At 38.1% G+C, this 17,328-nt stretch overlaps 1 protein-coding gene across 9 annotated transcripts in view; it reads right to left on the bottom strand.

Annotated features, from left to right (window-relative positions):
* Window positions 1-5,961: 5,961 nt before the first annotated feature.
* eng (endoglin) overlaps window positions 5,962-17,328 on the bottom strand; it is a 55,015-nt gene continuing 43,648 nt past the window's right edge. For 2 of the 9 annotated variants that reach the window (XR_014606376.1, XR_014606377.1), the window contains exons 12-15: window positions 11,784-11,891; window positions 11,609-11,688; window positions 10,432-10,479; window positions 5,962-7,952 (exon numbers count right to left, since the gene is read on the bottom strand). Coding sequence is in view for 6 of the 9 variants with exons in the window: in XM_084115614.1 (XP_083971740.1) it covers window positions 7,816-7,952; window positions 10,432-10,479; window positions 11,784-11,891 (293 nt within the window). In the remaining 3 variants the exon portion in view is untranslated. Of the gene's footprint in view, window positions 7,953-8,153; window positions 8,268-10,431; window positions 10,480-11,608; window positions 11,689-11,783; window positions 11,892-17,328 lie in introns of all 9 variants that reach the window. The other 7 variants (XM_084115618.1, XM_084115619.1, XM_084115616.1 and 4 more) reach the window with 4 other exon arrangements.

Genomic DNA, 17,328 nt, shown 5'->3' on the forward strand with positions numbered 1-17,328 from the left:
GTAAGGCTTTCGTTCATCTTCAGAACACAAATTAAGATATTTCTGATTAAATCTGAGAGCTGTCTCACTCCTTCATAGGCTTCTACAGTTGGTAATTGACCCTTTGCAGGGAGTTTGATTGACAGGCGATCTGACCAATCATAATCCGCCATCCGTCGAATCCGCTATTTTGTCCGACACACCAGTCAGGAGAGTTAGTAGATTACCGTTGGTGGTTTTGAACTTGAAAAACAGTGTGTACTGATGTCTTTCCGCGGTGAAAACAACATTCCTTCTGTTCATTCATGTTTATTTGATGCTATGAATGAACTAGAAGGAAGAGATGATCGGATCACGAGCAGCTTTAACTGAGCGATCTGTCAGACACTAGCCTGGCAAGCCAGACCTACATCAAGATGTTAGGTCTGGCAACTCTCCATAGACACGGCTCAATCCGAGGGGCGGGATAAACGGCTGTCTTTCAAATTCCCTCTGCACGCAATAGGACAGCGCTTCAACCAACCAGAGCGTTTTCCCAACAGCGGAGCTAGTTGATAGATTCAACTTTTGCCATATCTGGCCGGCAAAACTACGAACACATCTTCCTTTTTTAAGAATGACTTCAGTGCCGTTCTTTGCTCTTTTCTCAAAGAAAAACTTAACTCCAAGTCCTCCAGAGTCGCGGCCAAAGCCGATTCGAAAGACTGTTCTCCAGCAGCCGCCATTCTTTGTTTTCAAGTAGCAGGAAACCGTCGCAACTCTGTCGTCATTATGTTAAGCCCGCCCTGCCTACTCTATACACGATGTGATTGGCCTGACCCAATTTAGGTTTTTGCAGCTCCGAAAGTCAATGGAGAGTTGCTAGACTACCCTGACTGCAAAATACATTTTGCTGCCGCTAGGGTGCGTCTAGATTTCTAGGCTAGTCAGACACATTAAAGAGCCACAAAACGCTATTTACTGTTTAAATTTCTTAAAAAATGACACAATTTGAAAGTTGGACTTTGTTTCATATCAAAAGTAAGCTGGTCTGTCCTGTCTGTCGGTGTGTTGTCAGCATCATCACATGGTGTGGAGTGAGAGAGGCGTGGCTTGTCGGACATAGCAACAGTAACTAAAGGGGGCGGGTCTTTGCGAATGGTCAATTGCAATCTGCCGGCCCAGAAAAGTTAGTAAAGCATAAAAAGTATTCTCGTCGCTTGATAAACTAGATAAAGGTTGAGCCACTGTAGTCACTTGGACTATTTTAACGATGTCTTTACTAACTTTTCTGGGATGGCAGATATCGATTACCTAGAAGCCTATGGAGGAGTGAGACAGCTCTCAGATTTCATCAGAAATATCTTAATTTGTGTTCAGAAGATGAACAAAAGTCTTACGGGGTTGGAACAACATGAGGGAGAGTAATTACTGACAGAATTTTCATTTTTGGGTGAACTAACGCTTTAAGGTTAGTAGGCTGTCTGTTGAGGAGCATCAGTATAAAGTGTTAGCTAATCAGCCTGTGGGACATCCGTCAGGAGAAGTCGTGCTTGTCTTCTGGACGATATCAGAGGAAACGTGTGTGTGGCACCGGCTGTCTGCCGTCTTTATCTCTGTGAGAAGCGGGATTCATGTCACTCTCTCGTCTGTTTTAACTTCCTTCTGTCTGTCGCTGCAGAAGGTCTGGATGAATCTCACACTGATAATGACAACACTTCTGATCTGGTCATTTCCCATCATCCTCTTGATACGGCGTCCAGAGTATCATGTGTGATAATGTGTTCATGTGCGTTATCATTTTGGGGCCAAATCAGGATAAAAGTGACTTACGAGATGTTCTGGGTCCGTGGTCGACGAATGTGCGGCTCCAGATAAGGGATCTGGGTGTAGTTTTAGACTCATCCTGAACATTTGCTGCTCAGATTAAGTGTGTGGTAAAAAAAGTAGATTCTTTCAGTCGAGGAGTGTGTGTGTGTGTGTTCCCCTACTGTCCACCACAGTGACCCTCAGTAATGTGTGTGTGTGTGTGTGTATATGTTAAAACACTGTGGTATAAACTGTACACTCATATTTTAATTTGTTACACTGTTAATTTGTACATTTAAATGTATGTTATAATATTTTATTATTTTGATGTCTTTATAATTATTCTATGTAATATTGGCAATATTATATTATGTACAGTCATGCCAATAAAGACATTTTGAATTGAGAGAGAGAGAGAGAGAGAGAGAGAGAATGAGTGTTTGTGTGAGAGAGAGAGAGAGAGAGAATGAGTGTTTGTGTGAGAGAGAGCGAGAGAGAGAGTGTGTGTGTGAGAGAGAGAGAGAGAGAGAGAGAGAGAGTGTGAGAGAGAGAGAGAGAGTGTGTGTGTGTGTGTGAGAGAGAGAGAGAGAGAGTGAGAGAGAGAGAGAGAGAGTGTGTGTGAGAGAGAGAGAGAGCGCAAATGAGTGAGTGTGTGTGTGTGTGTGTGTGTGTGTGTTTTTCAGTGTGTTTCCCCAAATTCAACTGAAAATGAAACTTTTAATGACTTCTGCAAAATGATTCAAGCCCCTGAAATGAATCCCTCACAACAGCACAAATCTGCAAATCCTCACTAATCAACAGCTTCATTAGTTGCTTGAGCTAGGACAATTCTTATTGCTCAATCTATTTGCCACACACTGTGTTTTATGGTTTTGATGTTGAATTTTTGCCAATACAGGTTGAATGTAGTAGATTATTATGAAAAAGATCACAAATCAAAAAGACTGTTGACATTCAATTTTAGTAGATTAATTCCCTTTGAAATGTGATTTCCTATCGGGAGCGTGATGTGTTATGATTGGTTGGGTTCATTTGTGCAAATGCTATGATTTCAATCAAGAGACACTGCATGACAAAAAAAAGTCACGTTTAGATTTAAATATTACATTATTGCAGGGATTAATATATGTTGTACGTTTGGGAACAGTTATTTTAACCCTAACATTTCATCTATTAAACAACCATGTCGGAGGACATATCCCATTGCCATATTCCAGGATCACAATGCCAAGATTCTTTGGGCTCAAATTGTGAAAGAGTGTGTCGGGGATCATGAGGAATCAGCTTCACCACTGAGTCTATATGTAACCCTGGACCACAAAACCAGTCACATGGGTAAAAAATTTTTAAACTGAGATGTATACATCATCTGCAAGCTGAATAAATAAGCTTTACATTGATGTATGGTTTGTTAGGATAGGACAATATTTGGCCGAGATACAACTATTGGAAATCTGGAATCTGAGGGTGCAAAAAAATCGAAACATTGAGAAAATCTCCTTTAAAGTTGTTCATTTATGTTCGCGATTGTGATGCATTCACTAACAAAAATAAATGTTTTATACATTTACGGTAGGAAATTTACAAAATATCATCATGGAACATAATCTTTACTTAATATCATAATGATTTTTGGCATGAAAGAAAAATTTACCAAAAATTGACCCATACAATGTATTGTTGGCTATTTCCACAGATATACCCGTGCGACTCGATACTGGGTTTGTGATCCAGGGTCACATATTAAAAGTCTTGGGATGCAACAAGGAAGACTTTACAGAGCGCTTGAACTCTCCCATCGTCAACACAAGATCTGCTCTGGAGAAAACCGTGATGTCATCGTCCAGGGCCGGGTTTCCCGATAACGATGTATCTTAGCTCTTAAGAGCGCTTTCTACGTGCAAGGTTACAAACGCTCGCAGCAATTCCACGAGCGTTTCCCAAAAATGCACTTAACATGAACGCGCGAGAACGCGCTCTACGTGCTACTTAAAAGTCGCTGTCCATTCGTGAAGTGCTGAAACATAACCTTATATGGAATCGTATTCTGAACGTTTAACCTAATAATTGTCATCTGTTGTGGATTAGCAATCAAGAAAAGTCTATATAAAGCACCTACAGGCGGGGGCACTGACAAAATGGCTGAAAAAAACAACAAGAAAAGATACCTTTCAAAGAGATGAAATTAATGTCCTTTTAGAGGAGATAGAGCGAAACAAAGATGTAATTTTTAACAGATTTAAAGGATTTCTTTTATTATTATATTTTTGTTCATTCATTTAATTTTGATTAAAATTATTAGATTAAATGATTTATATATTTATTTTTTTTCTGACCTTTTTAATTATTTAATTTATACATTAATTTAACCAACAACAAAAAAAGAGTAATAAAGTGTACAATAAAGTACAATCAAAACCTTATTATAATCACTTAGCATTGCATTTGAATAAACTTAAAGGTGTAATCTGCCGGTTGTCCTGCAGGTGTCCTCATAAATCTGTCTTCTTACGATGCACTTGGGGATGTACGATTACTCCAGAGCACTCGTAGATCTACGAAGATTTTCAAGTGCTACTTAAGCTACGATGCTTTTGGGAAACAGATCGTAATATTAAGATCAGTCGTACGATCGTTTTTACGATCAACTTAGGCTTACGATGCTTTTGGGAAACGCAGCCCAGCTCAGTTCAGTTCTCATATAATGCTGTCAATGCAGGAGATCAAAAATATTGTTGAATATTAAATATTAAATGTCCCCAACTAAGCAAGCGAAAAGCCAAAGGTGACATTTCTTGATGGAAATAAATGCTGTGATGTTGCATAAGGTTGTCGAAACAATGCCAAGATAAATGCACATAGTAATCAAAGCTAAAGTAGTAGAAAGTAAGTTTCTTTCTTTCTTTCTTACTAATCTTTCTTCCTTTCTAACTAATCTTTCTTTCTTTCTTTCTTTCTAACTAATCTTTCTTTCTAACTAATCTTTCTTTCTTTCTTACTAATCTTTCTTTTTCTTTCTAACTAATCTTTCTTTCTAACTAATCTTTCTTTTTTCCTAACTAATATCTTTTTTTCTTTGTAACTAATCTTTCTTTTTTTTTTTTTCTAACTAATCTTTCTTTCTAACTAATCTTTCTTTCTTTTTTTCTAACTAATCTTTCTTCATTTCTTTCTAACTAATATTTCTTTCTCATCTCTTTTTTCTTTCTAACTAATCTATATTTCTAACTAATCTTTCTTTCTTTCTAACTAATCTTTATTTATTTCTAACTAATCCTTCTTTCTTTCTTTATTTCTAACTAATCTCCCTTTCTTACTAATCTTTCTTTCAGACTAATTTCTTTCTTTCTAACTAATCTTTCTTTCTTTTTTCTAACTAATCTTTTTTCTTTCTTTCTAACTAATCTTTCTTTCTTTTTTTCTAACTAATCTTTCTTCATTTCTTTCTTTCTAAATAATATTTCTTTCTCATCTCTTTTTTCTTTCTAACTAATCTTTCTTTTTTTCTTTCTTTCTAACTAATCTTTCTTTCTTTTTTCTTTTTTTCTAACTAATCTCTTCATTTCTTTCTAACTATTTCTTTCTCATCTCTTTTTTCTTTCTAACTAATCTTTCTTTATTTATTTCTAACTAATCTTTATTTCTAACTAATCCTTCTTTCTTTATTTATTTATAACTAATCTCCCTTTCTTACTAATCTTTCTTTCAGACTAATTTCTTTCTTTCTAATTAATCTTTCTTTCTTTTTTTCTAACTAATATTTCTTTCTTTCTAACTAATCTTTCTTTCTTTCTTTCTAACTAATCTTTCTTTCTAACTAATCTTTCTTTCTTTCTAACTAATATTTCTTTCTACTACTAGTCCGACTGAAATAATATTGACTTTCTTTGGTCAGGCAGTGTAATATACTGTATATGTGCAGAACAGAGTGAAGTTGGACAAAACTTTAATGTACAAAACTTCTGCTTTGGCAGTTCTGCAATTCCCAGAACAGGACATTCCCAGAACATCACCGGAGAAGCAATAAATAAACTGTAATGACATTAGGAGGCGTTGTTTTCGTGATTTAATTTAAAGTGTGTCAAATTGGATTAAAATAATTCTTCAAAATGGGGAAAACTTGAACAAATATTACCAGATAATTACCGTTCGGGAAGTGCTTTAAATGGTAATGTTCCAGAGAAAACAGAAACATGCAATACAAATGTTATTTATGAAAGTTGATATAACAATGCAGTATAAAACAGTTTACATACAGACACAAATAATTATATGAACATACAAGAATACCACAGATATTGCACCAAATGCTCAAGTGGCATTTTCCTGCTTTTCACATCCAGCCGATGTTAAATGATCAGTTCACAGCTGTGCGCTTCATATACACACCACACACACACCACACCCTGAAAATGATTCAAATTTGGCTCTGTTCCTCAATACAAAACTGTCAGATGATTTCAGAAGACGTGGGATGTGGTGAATGAATACTTTTATGCTTTTTGACGCTCGACAGCCTCTGTCTGCAAAAGAGCAGCGTGAACATTGTGCTAAACGTCTCCTTTTGTGCTCCACCGATGAAAGAAAGTCACACACACACACACACACACACACACATAAAATTAATACAAATACATGAATAAATTCACATGAAATGCATAGTATACAGTATACTGTTGTAATAAGATACATCACAAGAGTTTTTGGTTTTGTTGGGCTCATTTTCACTTCAAATATAAAAACTCAAATATGAAAACTTCAGGCCAACTGCTGAAGTTATGAATTTACTATATACTGAATCTACAGCATAATGCATATACTGTACATATAATAACCACACACACTTTTTTTGAGGTAACGTAGTTACATTGTACTTTCTCAAATAAGTACTCAGAATATTAATTAACCATGTACTTACTATAGAATAACGGTTGTGGTTTGGTTTAGGGTTTGGTTTGGTTTGGTTTACTTGTAATTATGCATAATTTACTGCTATTAAAATAGTAAGTACATGAAGTAACGTGTAACTACGTCACCTCAAAATAAAGAGTTACAAAACAAAAAAACTGATTTGAAGTTGCTTAATTACTATTGCTAATAACCACATTTTCATGACAAAGTTACAAAATGTAATGAACAAACCATTTGATCTATGGTAAGTGTTTGATTTGAGAGAGAAAAATAAAAAATAAAAACACCCATACGAATCTCATGAAAACATCTTAGGTCATATTTCACCCCATAATCAAAAGAGAAAAAAAAAAACATTTTGCATAGAGAAAATTAAGGATTATTAATTTATTATTTATTACAGCCATAATATTTATATTTAAATGAACAATTTTCAATTTAGCAATGCAACAAATACAACTATGATCCAAAAAAACTCTTAAAAATTTCAGTAATAAGAATGAGATTGCAATGCAAATAAAAAGTCTTATAATTAATTTTGGCTTTGCATTGATTTGGGGGTTAAATATGCAAATTATTTCATGAGATTCATGCAGCCACTGTTTCTAGTTTTGGTCAAGCAAATATTTAACAAATCTACATCCATAGAGACTCGAGGTAGCCATTTTCCAATCTGTCCCATGCATGCGAGAGTACAGTAAGAACTCTAAAAATAAAAATCCTTCATTTTATTATCGCTGTTTTGATTTGTTTGAATGCTTCATCATATCACATCATGAGTGTTATGGGATACGAAGCGGTCTGTCTGTCTGACGTTTGTTTGTTTGTCTCTTTGAGCCGCGAACTGATGCGTCATGTGCTGTTTGTCTGTGAAGTCTTCTGTCGCCTCCATCAGAGAGGCTCCGGCACAAGAATGCCACGAATTTCCTGTTAGTTCCTGGGGGTTATGCGTTGTTTTTCCTGTCTCTGGGAGCCAAGTGTTTTCTTTTTTTATTCTTCGTCCCCGCTGACTTCCCGTAGCCGGCCGAGCGAGTGGAGTGTGTGAGGTACAGGGAACGTTTCTCTGGCTTTCTCCCGGCGTGGAGCGAGACGGCTTGAAGAGGGACGTTATGGTTGTGTTATGGTTATGTTATGACGTTATGCCATGCTGCTGGTGGGTGTGCTCTGGGTGCTGCCGATGCTGGCGTTGGCACTGCTGTCCTCAGATGGAGACGGGTGGGTGGGCACGGGCTGGCGTTTGGTCAAACCACATGGGCATCCGGATAGAGAAAACACTGGACAAAACACAGGGAATATTCAATTCAGTTCACATTTATGTGTATAGCGCTTTTCACAATACACATCATTTTAAAGGGGTGGTGTAATGCCCTTTTCACAAGATGTAAAATAAGTGTCTGATGTCCCCAGAGTGTGTATGTGAAGTTTTAGCTCAAAATACCCCACAGATATTTTTATATAGCATGTTAAAAACGCACCGTTTTTGTGTGTGTCCTTTTAAATGCAAATGAGCTGCTGCTCCCGGCACAGGGGGCGGAGCTTCAAGAGCTCGTGTGTTTTCAGTGTGTGTCTGTGTGAGGTAATCGGAGCTGCTAACACACAAACACACACGGAAAATTTCAAAAACTTTTAGCCTTTTATGTTCAAACCGGAGTCAGACAATGATGGAGAGACTCAAGAAGAAGTGACAACATGTAGAAGCAACAGGACATTTCTGAATGGTTAGTTGATGAATTTATGTAGCTGATGTGTAGTTATCTTCTAGTCATTGATTAGCATATTCTGTCTTGATAATCTATAAATCACGTTCCCGGGGGTGGGGTTTATGTAAATTTTAGGGTTGGTGATGTCACTAACCCGGGAGGAATGTGGTGTAGTCTCTACCAGCCGTTTGTTGTAGTCCTTAAAAAGCGATTTCTATAAAAGCAAATATCTCCCTTTGCTTTGAACTTTGAGCGTTTTAACTTTGCAGATGTTGTTTATGCTCAAACAGCAACATTACACACTAACTAAAGTTAGAAAAGTGAAATCATAATCAACCACCCCTTTAAAGCAGCTTTACAGAAAATGCATGAGTCTAGATTACAATTAAGGGCATTTGAAACCTGAGAGTCTAAGGTCCGAACCAAAGTTCATGTTTTGATACGTTTTACATATTCGGTAAGTTTTGGTTTGGTTTCACATTGCAATTATGCGAGCGCAATAAAGAACTTTACATGTCATACTCGCGTCCTGTCGTCATCATCTATGTGGGCTGCATCTCGACATTGATTGGTTTGTAAACGAACGTGTGTCTGACGTCAGCGTGTTGTCAGTTCGGCGGGAAACTTTGACAAGAATGAATGAACAGACGCAAATCGTTGCCACTATACTGTTATTATTACAGCATTACTCCCTGCAGCACCAACTATACTCGAGGCTAGTTCACAATTCGCCAAATGAACGTCCTCGTTGTGCGAACATTTTATAGTCGCCGGCAGGAAAGGAGGAGAAGACTGCGAGCAATCCTGCAGGAACCACCGGAACCTCCTGTAAATGGTCTGAAAGTCTGAACCATACAGAAAATGCTTTCACACTAGAAATGAACCAAACCTTTGTTCAGTTTGATCCGGACCAAAACTACCTCTTTTCGTCTGACCAAATTTCGTCTGTTCGGTCCGGACCGTGGTCCGGGGGAGGGTTCACACCTGTAATTTTGATTCGGATCAAACCGAAAAGTCTGAAAATCCGGACCAAACAAGGTAGGTGTGAAAGGGCCAGTCAAACCAAAAACTATTCAGACAACAGATATAAATTTTTTGGCGTTTTTTTGGCGTTTGGTCAAACCCCATGGGCAGCACTGGACAAAACACAGGGAATATTCAATTAGTGCTGGGCGGTATACCAGTTCACAGGGGCACCGCTAGCAGTTTTGGGCCCTATGAAAGAATATGAGGTTGGGCCCCTACCGCACCCATTCTATTAATAAAATCGATCTCTGGGGGCCCAAAAGTGCGTGGGCCCTTAAATTCGTCCTAATGTATTAGTTTAAACAATGTAATAATTTAATGCAGAAACAATGAGCTCAATGATCAATGTTAATGTTTGTTAACAATTGTGGCCCTGGATCACAAACCCAGTCTCGAGTCGCACGGGTATATCTGTGGCAATAGCCAACAATACATTGTATGGGTCAAAATTATCAATTTTTCTTTTATGCCAAAAATCATGAGGATATTAAGTAAAAATCATGATCCATGAAGATATTTTGTATATTTCCTACTGTAAATATATAAAACATTTATTTTTGTGAGTGAATGCAGCACAACCGTGAACATATATGAACAACTTTAAAGGAGATTTTCTCAATGTTTCGATTTTTTTGCACCCTCAGATTCCAGATGTTCAATAGTTGTATCTCGGCCAAATATTGTCATATCCTAACAAACCATACATCAATGGAAAGCTTATTTATTCAGCTTTCATGTGATGCATACATCTTAATTAAAAAAATACCCATGTGACTGGTTTTGTGGTCCAGGGTCACAAATGATTATGCCATTTAGAAAAATGCAGCATTGGTGCATGTTGATTCAGAGTTTGCGTCATCTGAAGTCTTCGCAGGAGTTGGCGCCGTCTCTCATATATTGAGCGCAATCCACGAAAACAAATAAGGACAGATTTCCACAGCGACTATCGTGCGAAGCGATCGCACCTCAAGGAAATGCGACAGGAAAAGAGCAGAGGAAGTGTGCAGAAGAAAAGATTGAGGTTTACCTGAGAGTTCGGCCGCTGTTGATCTCATTCCCAGAGCCACAGGATGCCCTGAAACACATGCACACATTACACCACGAGTCTAGAAGCTCATGAAGGGATCGCTTATATTCAGGACTTTTCCAAAAGTCCAGGGGTCTCATTTATAAACGTGGCGAACGCATGTTTCCAACCCCGTTTTACCACTTCCCAAGCAAAGGTTGTGATCTATTAAAAACAAACTTGTCGGAGAATGCGCACCTGTAAGTAAACTCTGAGCCATGCGTACGAACGTTTTGGAGACGGAAATTGGCGACACCGATGGTGAACGGAGGAACTGACGCCAGACGCTTGATTATGAGTCCTAATAATAAATACAGTGCATGTTCACAATAACAGTTTAAATAAATAAAAGAATGATTTCAACTATGTTTTACATCTGATATACACATTTAGATGAAATATGTCACTCTCATTAATGGAGTTAAGCACTTAAATGACATGAAATCATTACCGAGAAGTTACAAGATTTTTTATATTCTAATAAATAGAGATATTTGTAGTGTATGCGCTGCTTTTAAAACTTTTCCTGAGGCATGCTGTGTTTTAAAGTTTGCTTAACGCATGATGACAGCAGAACTCATGGTCTGAGGAAATATTTTTGCGCAAATAATGATCAATAATGCACAGTAAGACCAATCTGTTTCCATTAAAAATATAAAGGAATTAAAATACTATTTAGCCAGTGGAAAAGATTGAGAAAAACTTTCTTTGAAATGTATTTTATACTATTTTAGATTTATTTATTCTAAAACAAGGCAAGGATCAGCTTCTAAAGGATTTTTAGCAATGTAATGTGACGCACATCCGTATCTCATATTTTCCTAATGTCTCGTACCGTTAAACATGGAATCACGTGGATGAATATGCAAATGATATGCAGATGAGGATATGCATAGTAAAACGAGGCGTTGTAAGCTCATATATGGTTATTTCGGGTTGGAAACGCATGTGAACACAATCTTCCGCTGACTGGGGTTTATAAAGGGAATTCTGCGTACGAACGGTTTTATAAGTCTGAATATTTTTTAGCGTCCGCCATTTTTGGCTTTCGGGCGCATATACACTTTTAGTAAGGATCCTACGCACAGTTTTATAAATGAGACCCCAGATCATCAGTCTGGAGATACTGCGGCCTTACTTAACTGCTTCATCTTATTTCTAGTGGCAAATCATCGCGAGGCTTGTTAGAGCTGCTCTCTCCACCTCTCCCCTCATAAGCTAAAGGAGCAGAGAAAACTCTACCAAATACATCTTCTCACGCTTGAGTATTCATGTAAGTCACACATAGCTCATTCCCCACGAGTGTTACTCACCTGTGCGAATCTTGATGAACCATAAAGCACCGGTGAGGAGAACCCCGATCAGGAATCCTCCGAACGCGATTCCCAGAACAGCCGAGAGTCCGAACTCAAAACACGGATCTGAAACAAAGCAAGCAAGCATTCAGTTTTCCTCATTCAGTGGAAGACAATTACATTGTTTATGTCTTTGTAAACCCATTAACTTCCCCATGGATTAGTCGGAAATGAAACTAATCGTCCGGGATTTGAGCCTCTCGCTCCACAAGACAAGAATCAAAGTTACAAGAGTCAGGGAAGTTACTTTGAACCTGTAGTTTGTCAAGGTACACGCTACACATAATGCAGGGTACTTCAACTACAGTGAAAATACTCTGAAAAAGACACTAAACGCTAAACTAAAGTTATTGGAAAGTGTCAAGATTAGTAATTTCATTGATATAGTGCTTTCAGACAGAAAAGGACTGGCGTTAAAGAGACCTGGTATACAGTCAATCTCAGGGTTGAGATATTATTAATGAGTTGAGATTATATTAATACGTTCATCATCATTCAATTTATTATCGTTTTAATAAATGACATTATTTTCAAACCTGATCAGAACATTTGGAGTGGATCAGACCTGCAGGAGCTCTTGTTACTGATCATTTATTTATAAATCAAACCCAGACTTAACAAAATGAAAGCTTTCTTATTATAGTGTAATTTAAGCTCAGCAAGTGAAATATCCCTTACATGGAGGGTTCCTGCACCAATACATCATCATAAAACCTAAAACCTAATGCTCATTCAATGGTTCATGTCTCTGACGTCTGAAGAAACCGTTTCCTTCACGTCGAGGGGATTATTGCCTTGTTTGTTCAGCTGTGAAACTGATGTAGTGTTTCGTCACTACTCGTAGGAAAAAACAGCTTCACTGTCAGAAAAACATGCAATAAACTTTTAGGGTTTGAATAGCGCGCACTGGGGAACAGTAGCATTGTTAGCCAACACGCTAACCCTGTTTGAGGACCCTGTTGACCAAGCTATTAAACCAGTTGATGACCGCTGTTACAGCAGCGCTGTTGACCTCATTTACTACATATGAAAACTGCTTCCGTAACCAAATTTAGAATCCTGCAAACATTGTTCGCTGATCAGTGTTTCTATGTGACTAAGCCTAAATTAAATCTGCTCATCATTTAAAGCAATCGTGTCTCTTCTTGGATTAAACTGCTCGATTCTTGATTCTTAAAGCGTTAGTTCACCCAAATTCTGTTAAGTAATCACTCTCCCTCATGTTGTTCCAACCCCGTAAGACTTTCGTTCATTTCAGAACACAAATTAAGATATTTTTGATGAAATCTGAGAGCTGGATCACTCCTCCATAGGCTGCTAGGTAATTGCATTTGTTTATCAACCTTAACCTTAAGTTTATCAAGCGACGAGAATACTTTTTCATGATTCTTAAAGAACGTTTTGAAGCTTCAGAGTTTCAATGGAGGGACAGAAATCTCTCCGATTTCATTAAAATAGGCTATCTTCACCTTTGGATTCTGAAGATGCACGAAAGTCAAATGGGTTTAAAATGACATGAGGTTGAGTAAATTATGACATTTTCATCTTTGGGTGAACTAACACTAACCAAATCGGCGTGCATGCTTTGGCTCAGTGCTTGTCATATATCACAACTGTGCACTTTTGCAAAAATGTGTGCAATTTTTGGAACTTCAGATTCATATATCATCTGAAAGCTGAATAAATAAGCTTTCCATTGATGTATGGTTTGTTAGGATAGGACAATATTTGGCCGAGATACAACTATTGAACATCTGGAATCCGAGGGTGCAAAAAAATCGAAACATTGAGAAAATCTCCTTTAAAGTTGTTCATTTATGTTGGCGATTGTGCTGCATTCACTCACAAAAATACATGTTTTATATATTTACAGTAGGAAATTTACAAAATATCTTCATGGAACATGATCTTTACTTAATATCCTTATGATTTTTTAAATAAAAGAAAAATCTATATTTTTGACCCATACAATGTATTGTTGGCTATTGCCACAGATATACCCGTGCGACTCGAGACTGGTTTTGAGATCCAGGGTCACATTTAGTTTGTAAAATGCACGCTGTCTATGTAAGCGGCAATTAAAACCCTTCTAATTGGACACCGTGTTTTATTCACATCAGAAATACGCCGTTTCTGTTACTAAATAGTTTACTTTTAGTTTTACTTTTTATTCTTCTCCCAGTTCACCGGCCACTTACTCTCATGTCTCTAGGGAGAAGTGGATGAATTTGCATATTGTAAATCCGACAACTCTGATTCTCTGCCCTGAAGAGAAAACTATTACATGACGGCGCCGATCACGCGTTATCATCTAACATGATCATCATAAAAGTGTTTAAAAGACAAAATACAATCACTAACACACATTTGAAAATCGGAATATCAGATAATCACAATAAGAAGACAATTGTTCAAGTTAAAAACCCATGAGGTTTATTTTCTCAAAGCTACTGTAAATGGACTCTGTGTAATTTTGAATATTGAAGACAATGGACAAAATTAAGACTCTTGATGAATCCGAAACCAAGAAAGTCTTAATCTTAAAGCTTAAGGGAGCAAGTTCCATAGTGTAGACAATTTTTGATATGCAGTTTAAAGTTAAATAAATATATATTTTTAAATGTCTCACTTAATTCGATTCAATATTACTGTGCAATTCAGAGTAAAATGATACAAAAAAATGGTAAACGCACCCCATTCCCACACTCCAAGGGAAGGACCCTTAAAGAGACTTTATACCCTAACTTACTCTGTAAAAGGTGCATGTTAGTACCGTTGACTAGTATTATGTACCCTTAAGGTATGAACCTTTTAGGGGGAAATAAGGTACAAAGTTGTCCCAGTTGTACCATTAAAGTGTTGTTGTTGGAAAAACTACACTCATTTAAAAACAGCAGAACTACTGTCCGAACTACTGGCAAATGTAGTTGAGCTAGTCAAGTCAAGTCTCCTTCATTTATACAGCGCTTTAACAAAATAGATTGTTTCAAAGCAGCTTTACAGTGATAATAGGAGATTACAGGAGATTGTTTAGGCTTTACAGCAGATCTAGAATAAAGTTATTGTCCAGCTGAAGTTAGTTTTGATTGATTCACTTCCATTGCAAAGATCATTAGTTATTAACTTAGGGGCCGCTAACACGACACCGTTCTAACAGTTCAGTTGCTAGTAGCATGAATACTTTGAGCTAGTTACTCGCCAGCACTGACAGCACTTCATTGGTCCAGACCAGGCATGTTGATGCATGTGCGTTAAGGCTGATCTTCTGTCTCCTGGGTGGATTGACTCCTGTGGTTTCCACTCTTGAATCCTCTCTAGTTACACATCCAGCGTATGACCTCCACGTCCCAGTGCTCAGAGTGCCGCTCCACACACGCGCTCATCTTCCTCTCCGTGACAATGATGGGAAGCAGGAAGGTCAGCGGCAGCGGCTTGTTTTCGCTCGAGTCGTCCGTCTCTCTGTGATCGTGCACTTTGATGGCGAGGTGTTTGCTGAAGGCCAAGAGACGGCGAGAGTGTTTACCAAAAACACCTCGGCTGCTCAAATAATGCTTCCCGAGGGCCTTGAAGAACTCTTGGTTTGATGCCACAGGAAGGGTCTGTTTTATGTCCCTTTTGATTTGTTTTCTTCCCCAAGTCCGCCGCAGAGCTTCCACCAAACATCAGCTGTATTTGTGTGTTTGGTCAGAGAGTCTGAGCTGAGCAAACAGAGGCCGGAAACGGCGGAGCAGGGGGTCAGGAGGGGATGACCTTCGACCCCTCAAACAGGAAGGACTCGCATCCTCCAAAACACAGTGACTCCTGACAAATCACACGCAGTGCCGATCCTAGACTTCTGTCAATGCGTTCATAATGACCCTCAAACCATTAATCTGTTTTTTTCAGAGCAGTTACACATTCAACAAACAACAGTGAGATGACACAGTCATACCATGAACAATAGGACACATACAAGAACAAGACGAAAACATACAAATTAAATAAACAATTTAGCCTATAATAATAGCCAACTATACAGAACTATATCGTTTTCTTTTGTTGTTTGATGAATGACACGGACAGTAGCAGGTTTATTAGGCTGCTGTCACTTTAAGACGAAACGCACGGATCTAATATACTGACAAGGCTAATTTGCATATTCATAGAACTGCATATTCTAAATTAGGCAAGGGTGTCGAGTTACATTCAAGCTATTTTAAAGCATGACATTTTTTTCAAGGGAAAATGTTTAAATGTGTAATTTTGGTGATCAAAGATCAGTTTTAAGAGATACAATTATTGAATACAGGGGGACTTAATGACTCATTTATAAAGAGAGCCATTTACTTCTGAATGAATCTGCAGTTTGAGCGAATCAATCGGGTGAACCAATGATTCAATGGTCCATTTATAAAGAGAATCATTTACTTCTGAATGAATCAGCTGTTAGAAAAAATCGAATGAATGAATGATTCAATGACTCACTCATTTAGACATTTTTAGCTTTTCCTGGCAGTTTTAGCTTCTTATTTATAGTACCATTTCACATAGAAAATTATTTCATATTTTGTGGATAGTTTGCCCAAAAATGAAAATTCTGTTTATTTACATTTACTCATGCTGTTTCAAACCTGTATTTCTTTTGCGCAACATAAAAGAAGATACCTTAAAGAATGTTAATAAGTAATTCAGATGCAGCTTCTGAAAAAAAAAAAAAAGACCATTGTAGCCTAAAATTCTAATTCTATGTTGATTCAAATAATGCTTTCTATAAAATGATTGCCTACAGGGGGACTTTAACAGCAGCAATGGAACGCAAAAACAGAACACAAACACATAATATACCCTACTGTTGACCACTGCCTGTTCCGGATGAGCATCAATGCACTGGACAAACAAAAAGAAGAATAAACAAGAACTTCAGACGACTCGTCCATTGTCTCAGATGGAGGAAAAAACAGCGAGTGCATGAAGACGGGTCCGGCACGTACAGTCCTGCAGAAACACGACCCCGGCCGCCGGCGAGGAATGCGAGGGTTTGTTCTTGACTCATCTTCCCGGGGACTGTCTTCCCTCTTGAAGAACAACACCTTCCCTTCTTTGTGAGATGCTGACAATAGAGACCCGGGCCCGTGTTTCGGAAAGGCCATGCATACCAGACCTCGGACACAATAAATCCCCCACTGGCTCATTATTTCTGATTGCGGCCACAAGGTCATCGAGCAGGCCTTCCTATAAACACCCCCTTCCCGTTCTCCTGTCCTCGCATCCCGACCTCGTCACATGACGACTGATGATGTCACGACTCCAGAATAAACCCGCTTTGCTGAGGCGAGATGGGAGTTGTTGGGATCGGGGACAATGGCGTGTCGTCTTGTTGTTGTGCGCTCAAGTCAATGCTGTGCAACCAATGGGAGGATTTATTTCCTGTATGTTTCCAAATCAGGACTCAAGGTTATCCAGCATGACGGGGTTCAAGGTTACAGGGTATCATGCGTTTCCTGAATATCCTGAGATATTAATT

The sequence above is a fragment of the Abramis brama genome (assembly GCF_963993115.1).
Source record: "Abramis brama genome assembly, chromosome: 5".
Taxonomy (NCBI): domain Eukaryota; kingdom Metazoa; phylum Chordata; class Actinopteri; order Cypriniformes; family Leuciscidae; genus Abramis; species Abramis brama.